Source organism: Anser anser (genome assembly GCF_964211835.1).
Source record: "Anser anser genome assembly, chromosome: 20".
Lineage (NCBI taxonomy): Eukaryota > Metazoa > Chordata > Aves > Anseriformes > Anatidae > Anser > Anser anser.
The window spans coordinates 4,244,640-4,260,062 of record NC_139741.1 but is presented as its reverse complement, the minus strand read 5'-3'; the positions used below and the strand labels follow the sequence as shown (position 1 = coordinate 4,260,062).

General features: G+C 39.4%; 1 protein-coding gene across 1 annotated transcript; it reads left to right on the top strand.

Annotated features, from left to right (window-relative positions):
- Positions 1–12: 12 nt before the first annotated feature.
- Positions 13–14,863, top strand: TRPV1 (transient receptor potential cation channel subfamily V member 1). The gene is made up of 19 exons (XM_083806344.1): positions 13–1,381; positions 2,304–2,496; positions 4,267–4,582; positions 5,123–5,289; positions 5,638–5,790; positions 6,182–6,322; positions 6,827–7,125; positions 7,784–7,960; positions 8,186–8,350; positions 8,634–8,729; positions 9,354–9,424; positions 10,144–10,309; positions 11,042–11,108; positions 11,503–11,819; positions 12,402–12,529; positions 12,739–12,854; positions 13,394–13,550; positions 14,233–14,339; positions 14,725–14,863. The coding sequence occupies exons 3-18, from the start codon at positions 4,281–4,283 to the stop codon at positions 14,276–14,278; spliced, it is 2,568 nt and encodes an 855-aa protein (XP_083662470.1). The 5' UTR covers positions 13–1,381; positions 2,304–2,496; positions 4,267–4,280; the 3' UTR covers positions 14,279–14,339; positions 14,725–14,863.
- Positions 14,864–15,423: the final 560 nt, after the last annotated feature.

The following is a 15,423-nucleotide window of genomic DNA, read 5'->3' as shown; positions in this document are numbered from 1 at the left end:
GGCTGTACAGTGTTTCCTTTCACTTCCTCACTTTTTCTGGAGTTGTATTCAGTGTGTCATCTTACTCATTACAATGGAAAACACATCTTGTATTTAATGTCTGTTTCTGCTCCTGGGCATACACAGGGTCTTCCATTTCCTTGCTCTGTCATTCCCATTTGTGAAATGAGACATAATTATCACATTAAATTTGACTGAGTGACAAGGAAAAATCCATTAACTTTCTGCATAAAATGATACTTCATGCGAGGCTCATTTTCCTGGTAGGAAGTACGTTTAGGAGGGCTAGGAGAAATGGGCAGCTTTTGTAACTTAGTCTGATGCTTTCATTAGAGAATTCTTGTCTTTATGGTTTCTCACAGTATACATACACACAGGCAACAGACCAAGATACCAGTTTTGTTTGAGGATCTTGGTGGCTCTTCACAAAATGAATGCCAGTTCTCATGCATTGCGTGTTGTCTCCATAAAAATGGAATACAGCCTTGGCTTGCATGTCGACAAAACAATCAAAATAAACCATAGAATGTTATTTCTGTGACTACTCAGGTCTGTTGGAGTGGACTAAGGTCAAAGGAATGACTAGGCCAGTAAAATGACTTGCAATACCTGGTAGGCAAGGCTTATATCATAGCAGAAAATGCATTCACAGGGTATTTACCAGAAACTGGTAGAATTGTGGCCTGGTTTTAGGTTCTCTTAGCAAAGGCAAGACTATATCTGACCTGCAGAGTAGTCTTGGATGCATCTTAAAGATCTCTAGCATGCTTCCTTGCTGGTGCTTTTCCATTTGCAGCAATGGAGAGGGTTTTTAGTTGTTAAACACTCTTGAGCACAGAAGTTGTGTGAAATCTATGTGCCATGGAAAGCTATGGGATGCCGGCCCAAGAAAAGGAATAAATTTCCTTCTTGTTTGCTATTGGTGTGTTTTGATAAGCATTCACACATTCTTACAAGCTCACACCTATAAACGAGGTCCCTACTGAAGCAGAATATGATATCTCCAACAACTGTGGCAAAAAGTAATGGAGTTGCTGCTGGTAAGAAGGAAGTAACATCTTCACAAGAAACAGAAATCAAGGAGGCTGATGAAAGAGACATCAAAGCTCAGAAATTGAGAGCAAGCTCCCAAACTGTGTACACGAGAGCATGGGAAGACTGAGAGGAGCTGATGCCAGGAACAGGAGAAGAGAAAAAAGGAGCATTCAGCAAGAGCAGCAAGGAAGAAGCTAGAAACTGAATACGGGAGACCCTCCTCTGAGCTTTATGGTTTTGTTACTGAGCTGTGCCTTGGAAGTGGTGAAGGAGTTAATGGTAATGTTGAAGCAGATTCTCTGCACAGCAAAGTTCCAGGAGGGTCAGCCAAGGACCTGGCTTATTGGTAATCCATACTTATGCATTAATAAACAGGCATTTTATTTCTTTTGAGTATAATGCCATAAGGTGTTTTAAGTGGTATAATTAGTTTGCTATTAAATAGGCAAATATATTATTCTTTTATATATAGATAGATGGCAAGACTAGAAAGATCTCTTATGATCCTATAGTTACCTTTTGCAAAACATAAACCAGATAATCTCATTGATTAATTTCATATCTAACTCCAGACCTCAGGAGCTAGAGGTCTGGTGGTTTCTTCTAGCCTAACAGCTATAGCCTACTGGCTTAACTTTGTGGAAATCTCTCTCTCTAGCCTAGTCTTTGGCAGAAAGATACCACATAAATGATACATTTAACACAGGTCTTCATTTTAATTGTGTTAGATCAGTTATGGATTAGATAAGACTTTTTTTCCTAATGATATTAATATTTAAAAGCTTTCTGTTACATATATATTATTTAAATAAAGCATAGTAGGAATGTGGAAAGATAAAATGTCCGTAAGACTATTGTCGTTGGGTTCTCCTTCTACTCTGTTCAGAATCAGCTTGTCTTTAAAGTACTTCCTGGGGCTTTACAGCAGCCACCCAAGAGTGTCCAGAAAGATGAATGATCGCAGAGAAGGGCTGTGGCATATTTTACAAAGTTTTGTCAAGTGAAATGAAACTGTGACCCACAGAAACAATTGCTTTTTTTTTTTTTTTTTTTTTTTTTTAAAGCTTGAGTGTATTTACAAAGAGGAAATCTGTAGAGGAGGATCCATTACTAAATGCAATTAGTGTGATGGTGGTGGTGGGGACAACAACAACTTGCTGTGATTCTTGTAAAGAGCTTTGCTAAGCTCCTGGGAATAGAAGCTACTGATGCTTCTCGTTCCAGAATTGTTCTTAATGACTTTATTACTCTATTTTCTGTTCTTCTAGTGAATTTCCCTTGATTCTAAAGAATCAGCAGCACGTAGAACAATTTTCCAGATGAAGTGGAGAAGCAAGCTCTGAGGTCTTTGCAGCCCAGGCACCTAGGAGGAAGAATCTCTGGCACCAAATTCCTGTAGAACAGAGATTGTTTACTGAGACTGGACTATTTTGTGGAAGACAGGATTTTTTTACAGTATTTGTAAGTTCTGTATGTATATTTGAATAGCATGCTTGCTAGTTCTTTGTAAACTCTTAAGTATTTATTATAAGTTGTGATTCAGTTATACCTTCTTAAAAAAATATTTCCTCATTTATTGAATCAAGCTTTGATGTACATAGGATTCCGAGAGTTAGTTAGGTTTATGTGTTTTTCCAGGATAGATAATATTTTTTTATTTTATTATTGTTTTTTTAATTTATTTTAAGAATGTTTTCATAGAATTTAAAGATTATTTTGTGTGCAAATTCATACGTACAAGGAAATGCAGTTTTGTCCTCATTATCAAAGATGCTACCAATGGACATTAGAAATAAATTGAATAATAATAATTATAACTGAAACAGGTTTGAGTAGATTGTCAGGAGGACAGGATTAAATCCATTCTGCTGATTCTAATATTGTACTTAATCTGTAGAAAATACATTATTCCATTCTGCATAGCCATCTCCCTGACATTTTTGGCTCAATCCACATTGATTTAAATGAGACCAAAAATGAAAATCAAACATGGCTGTATTCCCAGTGTATTTTTGCCATTTCTTTATAAAAGTTGTTTTTGTAACTTTTTCCCTAAAGTAATTGTTCTTCCATATTTTTAGTGTCATATTCCAAATGAGAGTATTTTTCTTTAGATTACTTCTTTATTATAGAACAATTAAGTTTGTAAGGTATTATGTTATTCTTTCAGAGTGGTTGTACACAAAAAACTTGAATGGTGAGCACAGAGGACACAGCAAGTTAAACTGCAGCCTTTAGTATTTCATCTATACTATGCTATTTTGCTTTCAGTTACCGTAAATGTGCAAGTTTGCAAATTGATGTTTTCTTTATATGTGTGTTATACAAAATTACAGAAAGTGCAAATGCGTAAGAAAAGTCTTTTTCTCATCCTACATGCACATGAAAATGTAAGTGATCCTTTATGTCAATATTAACTAGTCCCAGAGAACTGAAAATCTAGCTTTAATGTACAATGTAGGTTTGCAGATAATCCCTCAGAAAATTTTTGCGAAGAGAAAAAACCTCAACGCTTATTTATGACGTTGATTTCAAACTGATTGTACAGAGATGATTATGGACCACTGTAATTGGTTTATAATTGAAGGCTTTTTGAAGATTTTGTAACGCTCCAGTGTCCAGAGCCATAAGATTCTGAAGCATTCTAGAATTTCGGAATGTGTTTCTAAAGCTGTTCAGCTCCTTCTAAAAGTCAGCTATGTAGCAGTTCCAGTATGAAGTATTCCTGCCTCCATTGCTGGAGTTACAGAATGCTTTGCATTCAGTGATATGAATGCAAACATTTGGCTGTTCAAAACAGTTTGATAAGAAAGCAGAAAAAAAAAATCCCTGCTCATACCTTCAGTATGGCCTGTTTGTTAACTTGTGTCAAATTATTTGTGGTTGTAAATCACACGTGATCAGACCTGTGGTCTTACAGTAATCTCTTATCTGTGGTAACCTTTTCCTCTCTGTTTTCTAGTCTCATGTCTGAGGTGACACTAATCTCACAAAAATCACATGCCCCAACTTTCGTCCAGCACTGTTGTAACTCTGGTAAAGCCATTAAGTGATAAGTTTCCTGTATGCAGTAAGCCCTCTGCTCATGATCGTTAAAATGAGGTTATGGCACCATGATATCAAGCTTTTCTTAAAAGCCTGATATAATCCTGAGACTATATTGTGGCACAAAACAGAAAATAGATGGTGCTCTGAAGTGCTTACTTGAGGTGTTTCTGTGGTTCCTCACAGACTGCCTGTTCATCATGTCTTCCATTCTTGGGAAGATGAAGAAATTTGGCAGTTCCGACCTGGAGGAATCTGAAGTGACAGATGAACACACAGATGGTGAGGACTCTGCACTGGAAACACCTGACAGCCTCCAGGGTACGCTCAACACCAAGGTGCAGCCACCTAAAAGCAACATCTTTGCAAGACGTGGACGGTTTGTTATGGGGGATAGTGACAAGGACATGGCTCCCATGGATTCCTTCTACCAGATGGATCACCTGATGGCACCTTCTGTCATCAAATTTCACAGCAATTTGGAGAGAGGGAGACTTCACAAGTAAGTTTGTGTTGTAAGGTGTGGTTTGTACTGGACGTATTATGACAGTTGTAGTCTGTGCTTCTTAGAGCAGTATGTATTCACTCTGCATTTGCATGCCTGTTTTCTCAGTTTCACTATTTTTAGTTCCCAAAGAAAGGAGTGTTTTATCTGAAACTGATAATAGCTGTTGTCTCTTGGCATGTCTGAAAATTTAGTCCATGGATGTCTTGCCCAAAGTTAGTGATTAGCCTTAGTTCACATGCTCAAAGCTGCTCAGTAAATGGACATCACTCAGAATAACATAGGATTGACTGGCACCCAGGCCTGCAGTTAGACTGTCATACTTCAGTGCATCTTTTAAGTCTTGTTTTCAGCTTTTCGGCGGTAAACACTTTGTCAGGACGATTGCTTGCAGACATTATTTTGTACATTTTGCAGACCCATCTGTACTAATCAGCAGTGGTTGCTATTTCATACAAGCAAAAGGAAAATAGTTTTCTGGTAGTTCATAAAAAGACTGCTAAATATCTGACTTAAACTGAAATTTTCCCTTGTTAGGCTCCTATCTACAGATTCCATCACAGGCTGCTCTGAAAAAGCTTTCAAATTTTATGACCGCAGAAGGATCTTTGATGCTGTAGCCCAAGGCAACACAAGGGACCTGGATGATCTGCTACTCTATCTTAATAGGACCTTGAAGCATCTCACAGATGATGAATTCAAAGGTAACACCTAGGGTCACATACTTTAAGATGCCCTTGTCTTCTTCCAGTAGTACTACTGAGATGGGGGGGGGAGGAAGAAGGCAGATGGACAAAAAAAACAACACACAAAACAACATCGCTATTAAGTGTGAAGTAGCTGCACAAGGTCCTCTAATAGCCTGTATATCCCTACTGATTGAGCAGCCCATTGATTGTAAAGTTATAAGAGGAATCAGAAAAGTTGAAGTTTGTGAAATTCTGAATGGTTTTTCTCATGTTTTCATAACAATCTCATTAATTGCTATATGTCTGGAAGTAGATGGTGGGTTTCTAGTCGCTTCTATGTAGCTATAATCTTGTTTGTTACAGAACCAGAAACTGGGAAAACCTGCTTACTTAAAGCCATGCTGAATCTACATGATGGGAAAAATGATACCATTCCCTTGCTGCTGGATATTGCAAAGAAAACTGGAACTCTGAAAGAGTTTGTTAATGCAGAGTATACCGACAACTACTACAAGGGTAAGAGAGCAGTGAATACTGTGAATACTGTTGCTGATAAGACTGAACATAGGGTAAGGCAGGGCTCTCAAACAGTCTTTTGCATGAGGTCTTATGCCTGAGGATGCAGCATCGAAAGTTCCAGTGTGTGATCAACAATCAGTGCATTCATGCTAGGGCAGTCTTTTGTTAGACAGGTGCAGTATTCTGCTCTTTGTGACAGTCATTTAACAGCAAGTTAGGGGACTTGCATTTGCTGTCTGTGCCATCTTTTTTGTTTAATTCTAGAGTTTTTCAGTCTAAAGAGCTCTCGATTCTACCATCTTACATGGAGCTGAATGAATTGTGGTGCCTGAAAGCTCTCAGTCTGTATTAAATGCTTAAGATTTCTCTCTGATGAGTGTCTCTGTAGGCCAGACTGCACTCCACATTGCCATTGAGAGAAGGAACATGTACCTGGTGAAGCTCTTGGTCCAGAATGGAGCAGATGTTCATGCAAGAGCCTGTGGGGAGTTCTTCAGGAAAATCAAAGGGAAACCTGGGTTTTATTTCGGTAAGAGTGAGCATAGCATGGGCTTTATTGATTGAGTTATCCTAGAATTATCCCAAGTGCAAACTGTTAAATAATCCTGTTCATGTGAGACTGGAGGCTCAGAAGTCATAAATGGTTTAATCCACTGCTTAGTCAAGACACTTACTCCCAAAGGCTGAGATTATAAAGAAACACAGTTGGTAGTTGATGGTATTCAGTGTCAGCTTGGTGTATGCATCCTTTTGTTTTCTGGGCACTATATCCTTTGAAAGGTTGTAACCTTCCACGGGTCTTTGTTTTGGTGCTTTTCTAGGCAGCCATGTTTCTGTAGTGCAGTTAAAGCAAAGAAAATGTGATTCAAACAGCTATCAGAAGAATTGATGCTATTTTAGATAGAGAAATTCACCTCTTTTCCTCATGGTGAAAGTTGAAAACAACATGGTCTCCTTTCTGTTTTTGGATGTGTAGCAAGGCTTGCACATGCGGTGGGGTTTCTGACCACTCATTCTCATTGCTTATCCATAGGAGAGCTGCCTTTATCCCTGGCTGCCTGTACCAACCAGCTCTGCATTGTGAAATTCCTCCTGGAGAACCCGTACCAGGCTGCCAACATTGCCGCTGAGGACTCCATGGGCAATATGGTCCTGCATACCTTGGTGGAGATTGCAGACAATACTAAGGATAATACCAAGTTTGTTACCAAGATGTATAACAACATATTGATCCTTGGTGCCAAAATTAATCCAATCCTGAAGCTAGAAGAACTCACCAACAAGAAAGGGCTGACTCCATTAACTCTGGCAGCTAAAACAGGGAAGATAGGGGTAGGTGAGCAAATGTGTCCAGCTGTCCCATCACTGCATCAAGTTATACAGAGTACATGCAAAACATTTATGCAGGACAGGTTTTATCACTGCTTATTGCTGGGGCTTTTCAGTTAAGAGGAGTTAATGCTGCAGTTTAACATGCAAAACCGCATAGTACTTAAAGCCTGTGAGGCGTGTGTGTGTGTGTGCACATGCACACCTACCTAACTGGCATTATGTACATGCTAGCAGTATACAAGACAGCCCAGGTGGAAACAGAAAGTGGGCTTCTGCTATTACCTGAACTAGAAGTCTTGTACTTTTGACTGACCAAAAGTCCCCATGGAGTGTGACTGTACGCTCAGAGATGTGTAATGTACATCTCTGTATTTTTCTTGTGGGTTGAAACAGATAATGGCAAGTTGTAAGTGGTAGAAAGCAAAGAAATGGGCTTCCTTCCACATTTATATTTTTCATCCACTAGCATACAGTGAGTAAATATTGTTTACTTCAGACTTTGATCTCTGCAGTGCTCCAGCAGATTGACTTCAGCATAGTTAAATTGTGTTAATCTAAATTAAAGCAATCCTCTCTTACAGAGATACTGAGGAACTAAAAGCCCATTAGCACTGAAATGTTGTTTGAAATGTTGTTTGTATTGTTCTTTTGCAATTAGATTTTCGCATACATCCTCAGACGAGAGATCAAAGACCCTGAGTGCAGGCACTTGTCTAGGAAGTTCACTGAATGGGCTTATGGGCCTGTCCACTCATCTCTTTATGACCTGTCCTGTATAGACACATGTGAGAAAAATTCAGTGCTTGAGATTATTGCCTACAGCAGTGAAACGCCGGTGAGTATGCACCTCCTTGGCATTTTATTTGCAGTCTGGGGACTGCTGGGGAAGAGCTCCATGTTCTACACAGTGTATCTTTGTGTCATTGCTGTAAAACAGCAATCTTCTTTCCTATGTTTAAGGGTATTAGAGAAAACGTTTGCTGAAGTTGAGTATCATTTGCTATTTTCAAAGCCCTGTGCGTACTGGTCCTGTCAAGATTCTCTTTATCCTTTCATTCAGAATCGTCATGAGATGCTGCTGGTGGAACCCCTCAACAGGCTGCTGCAAGACAAGTGGGACCGGTTTGTCAAACACTTATTTTACTTCAACTTCTTTGTCTATACCATGCATATCATCATTCTCACTGCAGCTGCCTACTACAGACCTGTGGATAAGAAAGAAAAGGTATGTTACTCCTGTCACACATCAGGGGAACCACACAGTGCATGTTATCCCAGATCAGCCTCCCATTTCAATGTATGCTCCTAAGGTCAGTTTTCTGCGTTTCCTGAAGTTAGGAGGGAGATTTTGGCCCCGCTTGCTTTCCAGGCAAGCCTTGCCCCTTGGTGCAGCACATTCAGAAACTGAACCTGTTCCCTCAGAAAAGAAGTTGCTTTCAGCTGCTGGCAAGGACAGGTTTTTCCTATCTCCAGTTCTCCTGAACATCTCTGTTTTCTGTCTTCCACAGCCTCCCTTCACATTTGGTCACAGCACTGGGGAATATTTTCGAGTGACTGGAGAGATCTTGAGTGTACTGGGAGGACTCTATTTTTTTTTCAGAGGGGTAAGATATTTGAAACTTTTCCTTTTTGCTGGTTGGGTAGGTGTAGGTGAAAACCAAGCCTGCCTTTTGCATTCATTAAAATTGGTTGCCAAGATAATCCATATTTTAGCTGAGAGCTACAAAGCTTTTTCCTTGGCCTGGGTAGGTTACTAACAAGCCCTCAGGCTGAGGTACAGTTTTATCTATTGCATAAAAAGGAAGTCCTTAAGAAGTCAATGGGCATCTGAGTAATTAGCCTAGCCAAACTTTAAGCATGGGTTTTGCAAGTAGCTAAGCCTACATTAAAGATTCTGTTTTAGCTTAAAGGCAGTCTTCTTTCTCTTAGCAGCCAATGGATAGTATCCAGTGAATCACAGGTCCTCAGACCACTGACCTTAAGAGGCTGGTGTCATCAAAAGAGGCCCTAGATGTAAAGGAAATCTAGTGTTACGAAAAGAGTCCTTCCTGGATCTTTTAAGTGTTGTTTGAGCTATTCTTTTGCGATGCTGAACGAGTGCCAGCTCCCTGGTATAGATACCAGCACTTAGTTGATGCATTCCCATGGGATATTTACTCCCTTTCTTGGATGCAGACTTGGTCTTTATCCGTCCCCCAGCCCGCTATGCCATTTTTTTTCCCTTTCAGATACAGTATTTTGTGCAGAGGCGCCCGTCATTGAAGACGCTGATAGTTGACAGCTACAGTGAGGTTCTTTTGTAAGTGCCAGTGTCTGATTGTATTCCAGCATGAAACACGAGTGTGTGAGATCTGCGTGCTTGGCTTAAACCAATCCTGATAAGTATAGAGTTACAGAATATCCCAAGTTGGAAAGGACCCACAAGGATCACAGAGTCCAACTCCTAGCTCCACTATAGGACCACCCAAAAATCAGACCATATGTCTGAGAGTGTTATCCAAGTGCTTCTTGAACTCCAGCAGGCTTGGTGCTGTGACCACTTCCTTGGAGAGCCTGTTCCAGTGCCCAAACATGAAGAACCTTTTCACAATATCCAGCCTGAATCTCCCCTGTTGCATCTTCACGCTATTCCCTTAGGTCCTACTGCTGGTCACCAGAGAGCAGAGATCAGAGCCTTCCCCTCCACTCCCACTTGTGAGGAAGCAGTAGGCCACCGTGAGGTCTCCCCTAGTTCTCCTCAAGGTTGAAAGAACCAAGTGACTTCAGCTGCTCCTCGTATGTTTTTCTCTCTAGACCTTTAAAGATACTTTGCTATAATTTCATAGGTCCTTACAAAATAGCAGTTGAACAAGTGTACCTGTATCACTAACCTCCTTTGGAGGTAAAGCAAATGAAGTGTTTAGAAGTGCGGTGAATGTGTCCTGCAGCAGAGTTAGAAATAGATCTCCAAGGTGGACTTGCAATACAGTGTATGCACCAGATGTGCAGATATCCTCCTATTCCTTGCTTGTCTTTCAGCTTTGTTCACTCTTTGCTCCTCCTGAGCTCTGTGGTGCTGTACTTCTGTGGCCAGGAACTGTACGTGGCTTCCATGGTCTTCTCCTTGGCGCTGGGCTGGGCTAACATGCTGTACTACACCCGTGGCTTCCAGCAGATGGGCATTTACTCTGTCATGATTGCAAAGGTCAGTCAGTGGGTGGTGAGGCCAGCAGAGAGCTCGCATAAGAAACTGCTGCCAACAGCCCCATTTCCAGGAGAGAAGTCACCACGTTTCCATGTTTGCCTTCCACGGGAAGGCCTGTATCAGTCTATTATAATCAGCCTTTATTTTCTGAGCAAAGAGATGCACATTTTAAGTCACATAGAAAAAACACCTGCTCCTCATCCATGTGTTTTATAGCAGTCTTGATGCATTCTATTTTCATTATTATACTTCAAAATAGCAGTTGGATAGATGTAGATTTAAGTAGACTGTGAGAATAGTGCAGACTCATGTGGTATGAAGTGGCACAGCTTTCTACCAGCTGGAAGCTTCCTTAGGAATAGCTTAAATCTTACCAAACAGAGCAATTAGCTAAGAGGCAGTAGCTGGCTAATAAACGTCTATGTATGACGTAGCCAGCTAGCCCAAGAGGAGAAGAAAGAGGCAATTGTTTTAATGTGGTCTGTACTCACGAAGATGAAACTATTTGTCATGCATATGTCTTGCATATGTGTGTAAACTGTTGCTTGAATGACAGAAAAATGTTTTCTTATTAACATTGATTATCTCAGTGGGATAAATAACTGTTTAATGCATGAGCAGCGAGTTCACAGCAAGTGTCTTCTTGAGCTGAAGGAATATTTTCTACTAATTTTTGTTTCAGTTTATATTTGAGTTTTTACAATATATAAATTTTCTATTTCTGCATTACAGATGATCCTTAGAGATTTATGTCGCTTCATGTTTGTCTATCTAGTATTCCTCTTGGGATTTTCCACAGGTAATATCATACTTGAGGTTATTTTTTATCTTGAATCTCAGAAAATTATATGTTTCAAGTGGCTTAGAATATTTATTTTCAATTAGAAATTAAAATCAACCTTATTACAAAAATCTCTTCAGAATAACAATTATGTGTAGTAACTTGGATCTCAAACTGCTTAGGAAAACTGACTGGAAAAAGTCAGCCTGTTCTATGTAGATAAAACTGAGACAACACATCTGAAATGGTGTCAGTAATAGGGAATATTTTATAGAGAGGTTTCACTGGGGACAAGGTGCCATGAAGATACTGTATCATATCTGATACCTTTATGCTCATTTTCATTGCTTGCAGGAGAATTAAGATTTCAAATTATATTTTCATCTTATATAGCATTCTTCTTTTGTAATAGCTGTGGTGACTTTAATTGAAGATGACAATGAGGGGCAGGACGCAAATACCTCTGAATATACCCGATGTTGCCATACGAAACGAAGCCGCACATCCTATAATAGTCTATATTACACCTGCTTGGAGCTTTTCAAGTTCACTATTGGGATGGGAGACCTGGAGTTTACAGAGAACTACAGGTTCAAGTCTGTGTTTGTCATCCTTTTGGTTCTCTATGTCATCCTTACATACATCCTTCTGCTCAACATGCTTATCGCACTGATGGGAGAAACTGTGAGCAAAATTGCACAGGAGAGCAAGAGCATCTGGAAACTCCAGGTATATTGGTTCTATGAGGTTATCCAAGAAGGAGGGTGTGGGGAATCATAAGAGAGAATCTGTAGAAGTTGACGTGTTTCTACATAATAGGCCACTGCTTCTTTCTGATTCCCCCAAACAGTTCCCCCCTCAAAAAGTATATCGGTTCCTTTTCCATGTATATTTGATGTTTTGTCTGAGCAGATGTTCCCAGTGTTGCACACATGTTCGGAATTTAAGAAAAGTACTTCTGTAATTAGATAGAATTATTTGGGCTTTTGTGAAGGAAAATCCTGATCAGCGTATGAAGACAGAGATTATGCAAGGGACAATAAAACATTTTTTCCAGAATCTCAGACAAAGGCATATCTGCTTTTGTTTGGGGGTAGAAAAGGGAACTTCATAGTACCAACCACAGGGCAGTAATTCAGCAGTTTAAATCCCGTATTAACAGAGGTGATATTTCAGAGATGGGTGCAATGCCTTCTTTAAGATGATGAAAATGATAAGTGATTGTTTTTTGTTTTTTTATAAAGGCAGAATTCAGGATTTGCATAACTGAAACAGCAGCTTCTCAGTGGTCTGCTTTCTTTTACCTGTTAGAGAGCCATCACAATCTTGGATATTGAAAACAGCTACTTGAACTGTGTGAGGCGCTCGTTCCGGTCTGGAAAGCAAGTCTTGGTGGGGGTCACGCCTGATGGCCAAGATGATTACAGATGGTGCTTTAGGTAACCTGCTTGTATGTCAAATGAACAATCTTTTATAGACAAACAACATGAAGGTATCTGGTAGTGGGTACTGGGAAGCAGAACTTTCCCTCTGGAGCACACCTCTGACAAGCAGTGTACTAGCACCGTCTCAATATGTGATACAAACTAATCCTGGAGTTGTCTGTTAATGCTTAGAATAGTTATTGTTTTTGTTGTTCTCTCCCCAGGGTTGATGAAGTGAACTGGTCCACGTGGAATACTAATCTGGGCATAATCAACGAAGATCCTGGATACTCTGGAGACCTCAAAAGAAATCCCAGTTACTCTATTAAGCCTGGCAGAGGTGAGGGTTACAGGGACCTAGATTCGAGTGACAAAAGCAGTACAGATTGATTGTTAGAGGACAGTCAATTTATACACTTAAAGATAGTAGATAAGTTAATGTTTTGTTTTTTTTTTCCAGTCAACACAAAATGTAAAGGACTAAAAAGGTTCATTATTCACATAGTGGTTTTACTGTCTGGAATAAAAGTCTCATGGATTCATCATTCTGATTTTAAATTTTTATTAGGCGGATAATATGTGCAAATTCTGAGGACTTGGGACAGTGTATGATGGTAGACAGACAGCCAACAAGCTACTTCGGAGGCCACAAATAAAACTTCCTATAGCTTGGGGGAACCCAGCTGAGCGTTTAACCCTAAGACAGTCTCTGCTGTGCTTGCCAGATGAAATATGAAAAACTCTTGGAACAGTGGGGGTGGGGGGACACAACACAAGGCCCTTTCTTCCTCCTTTCATCAGTTTTCTATATAAACTGCTTGCATGTATTTCTTTTGTTTCTATGGAGGAGAAAAAAATAACCATTCCTTTCCTTTTTAGTTTCAGGAAAAAACTGGAAAACTTTGGTTCCGCTTTTAAGAGATGGGAGCAGGAGAGAAGAGACACAAAAACTACCAGAAGAAATCAAGTTAAAACCCATTTTGGAGCCTTATTATGAGCCAGAGGATTCTGAGACATTGAAGGAATCTCTTCCAAAGTCAGTCTAATCTTATTTTGTTTTTCAGAAGGTTGATTCTAGTTGCCTGAGCTGGTCCTCACAAAGCAGGGCAATTAGAGCACTTCCTTCATAAGAACAGAGATTTATTGAAAAAGATCAAAGGACTAAGGAAATGACTGTGTGCAAGGATTCATTAAGTATGCTAAATAAACTACTTGTTTAAGCTCATGTCTTCATGGTTATTTTTAATATGAATCTGCAAGAAAGTGGCTATTTACTACCTGGTTTGTATTTACTTGGCTAGATATTTGCATCTAGGCTGTCTCATGAAGTGTTAGAAACAATTCCAGTATTTTTTTTGCTGGTTTGTTTGTTTTAATTAAATGCATTGAGAATTTCCCACAATTCAGAGCTGTCTGTAAGATAGTGAGCTTTTTTTTGCTGCAGGTTTTTTCCCAGTCTTCATCCGTTTCTTTCACTCTTTGAAAGTGCTCTCATGCATTTCTGAGATCTGAGCTGACATATTCATTGTTAGCTAACAGGAGCTTTGCTAAGTTTTGTGGGTTGGTTCAAGTGGCCAATAGTGGCGGATATTTTGTTGATAATACAAAAATAACAAAAGGCCTATAGAAAAATGGTTAGCACTCAACACTCTGGACATAATGGATTTCATACTTTGTCTGCGTTTAGATTCTCTTTTAAAAAGTGTTTTTGTGAGCAGCTGCAGGCCCCGATTTCGTGACTTCCCAGCCTTGAAAACTAACTAACCATACTATAACAAAACTGGAGAAGGACTCAGAGCAGTAAAAAAATGCCAAGACACCAGAGGTATGTTGTTGTGAAGAATGTTCCTTGTAAAGGAGATAAATGGGGGGACACAGTGAAAGAACAGAAAATGAATGATCTAAAGATATTACTCTTTTCTCATAACACAAGAATAAATATACTCTGTGAAATTTTAAAGGCTGGATAGTCAAAATCAATTAAGTGTTTCTCTTACAGTGTCTGAGTAAACTCCAGAATTCACAGTTATTGTTACTGAGGCCAAAGGCTTCACAAGATCCCAAATTTGACATTTATTTAGATAACAGATTAACTTTGCATTAAGTAAGAGATAGTGGTTATAGAGAATATATGTTTCGAAGGTCAGATGTATAATAGCATATAACAATAATTATCTTGAAATCATAGTTTTTGTTCTTGACTTTAACAGCAACAACAGGAGGAAAGAAATCTGATGCTGCAAATCCATCTGGCTGGACTTACAAAGAAAATCAGGAAAAATGTCTGAGAGGCAAAATAGGCAAATTTTCTGAATCTACAGATAGAAACCTGGAATGAGAGGAAAGAATAGGAGGGACTTGGCATCCTCGTGAAAAGTGGCTGGACAGAAAGTAAAGATAAGAAAATTTGTCTTAGACAACTGGCCCAATAATCCAGTGATGGACCTGTGCAATCCTGTTGGGCAAGAAAAGGTAAATTGTTTTACCTTCTTTACTTGTTATGTATCACTAAAACACATAGACCTAACAGCTTTTAATGTCCAAGTAGATTATGCCTGTAAAAATATCCTTAAGTCAACAAGGTTTTTAAGCACAGGTTCCAGTCTGAGCATGTGCACTGTTTCTCTGGCTGCATTCAAAGTACAGTTGTGCTAAAGCACTTCTGTGAAATTCAGCCAGAGTGCACACAGCCTTTTGTCAGGGAGAGCCCGTCATGCTTGGCCTCTGACGCATCCAAAGTTTGTGGTCAGATAATATTCATGAGTCATTGTGGTTGAAAAGTGGTATGATAGATGGGTCAGTAGCAAATCATTGGGAAACTTGAAATCAAAGATGTAGAAAAGTGAGTCAGCCTTTGAAAGATAATTTTCAAAACATCTTTTTTTTTTTTTTCTGCTTTTACTAAGATA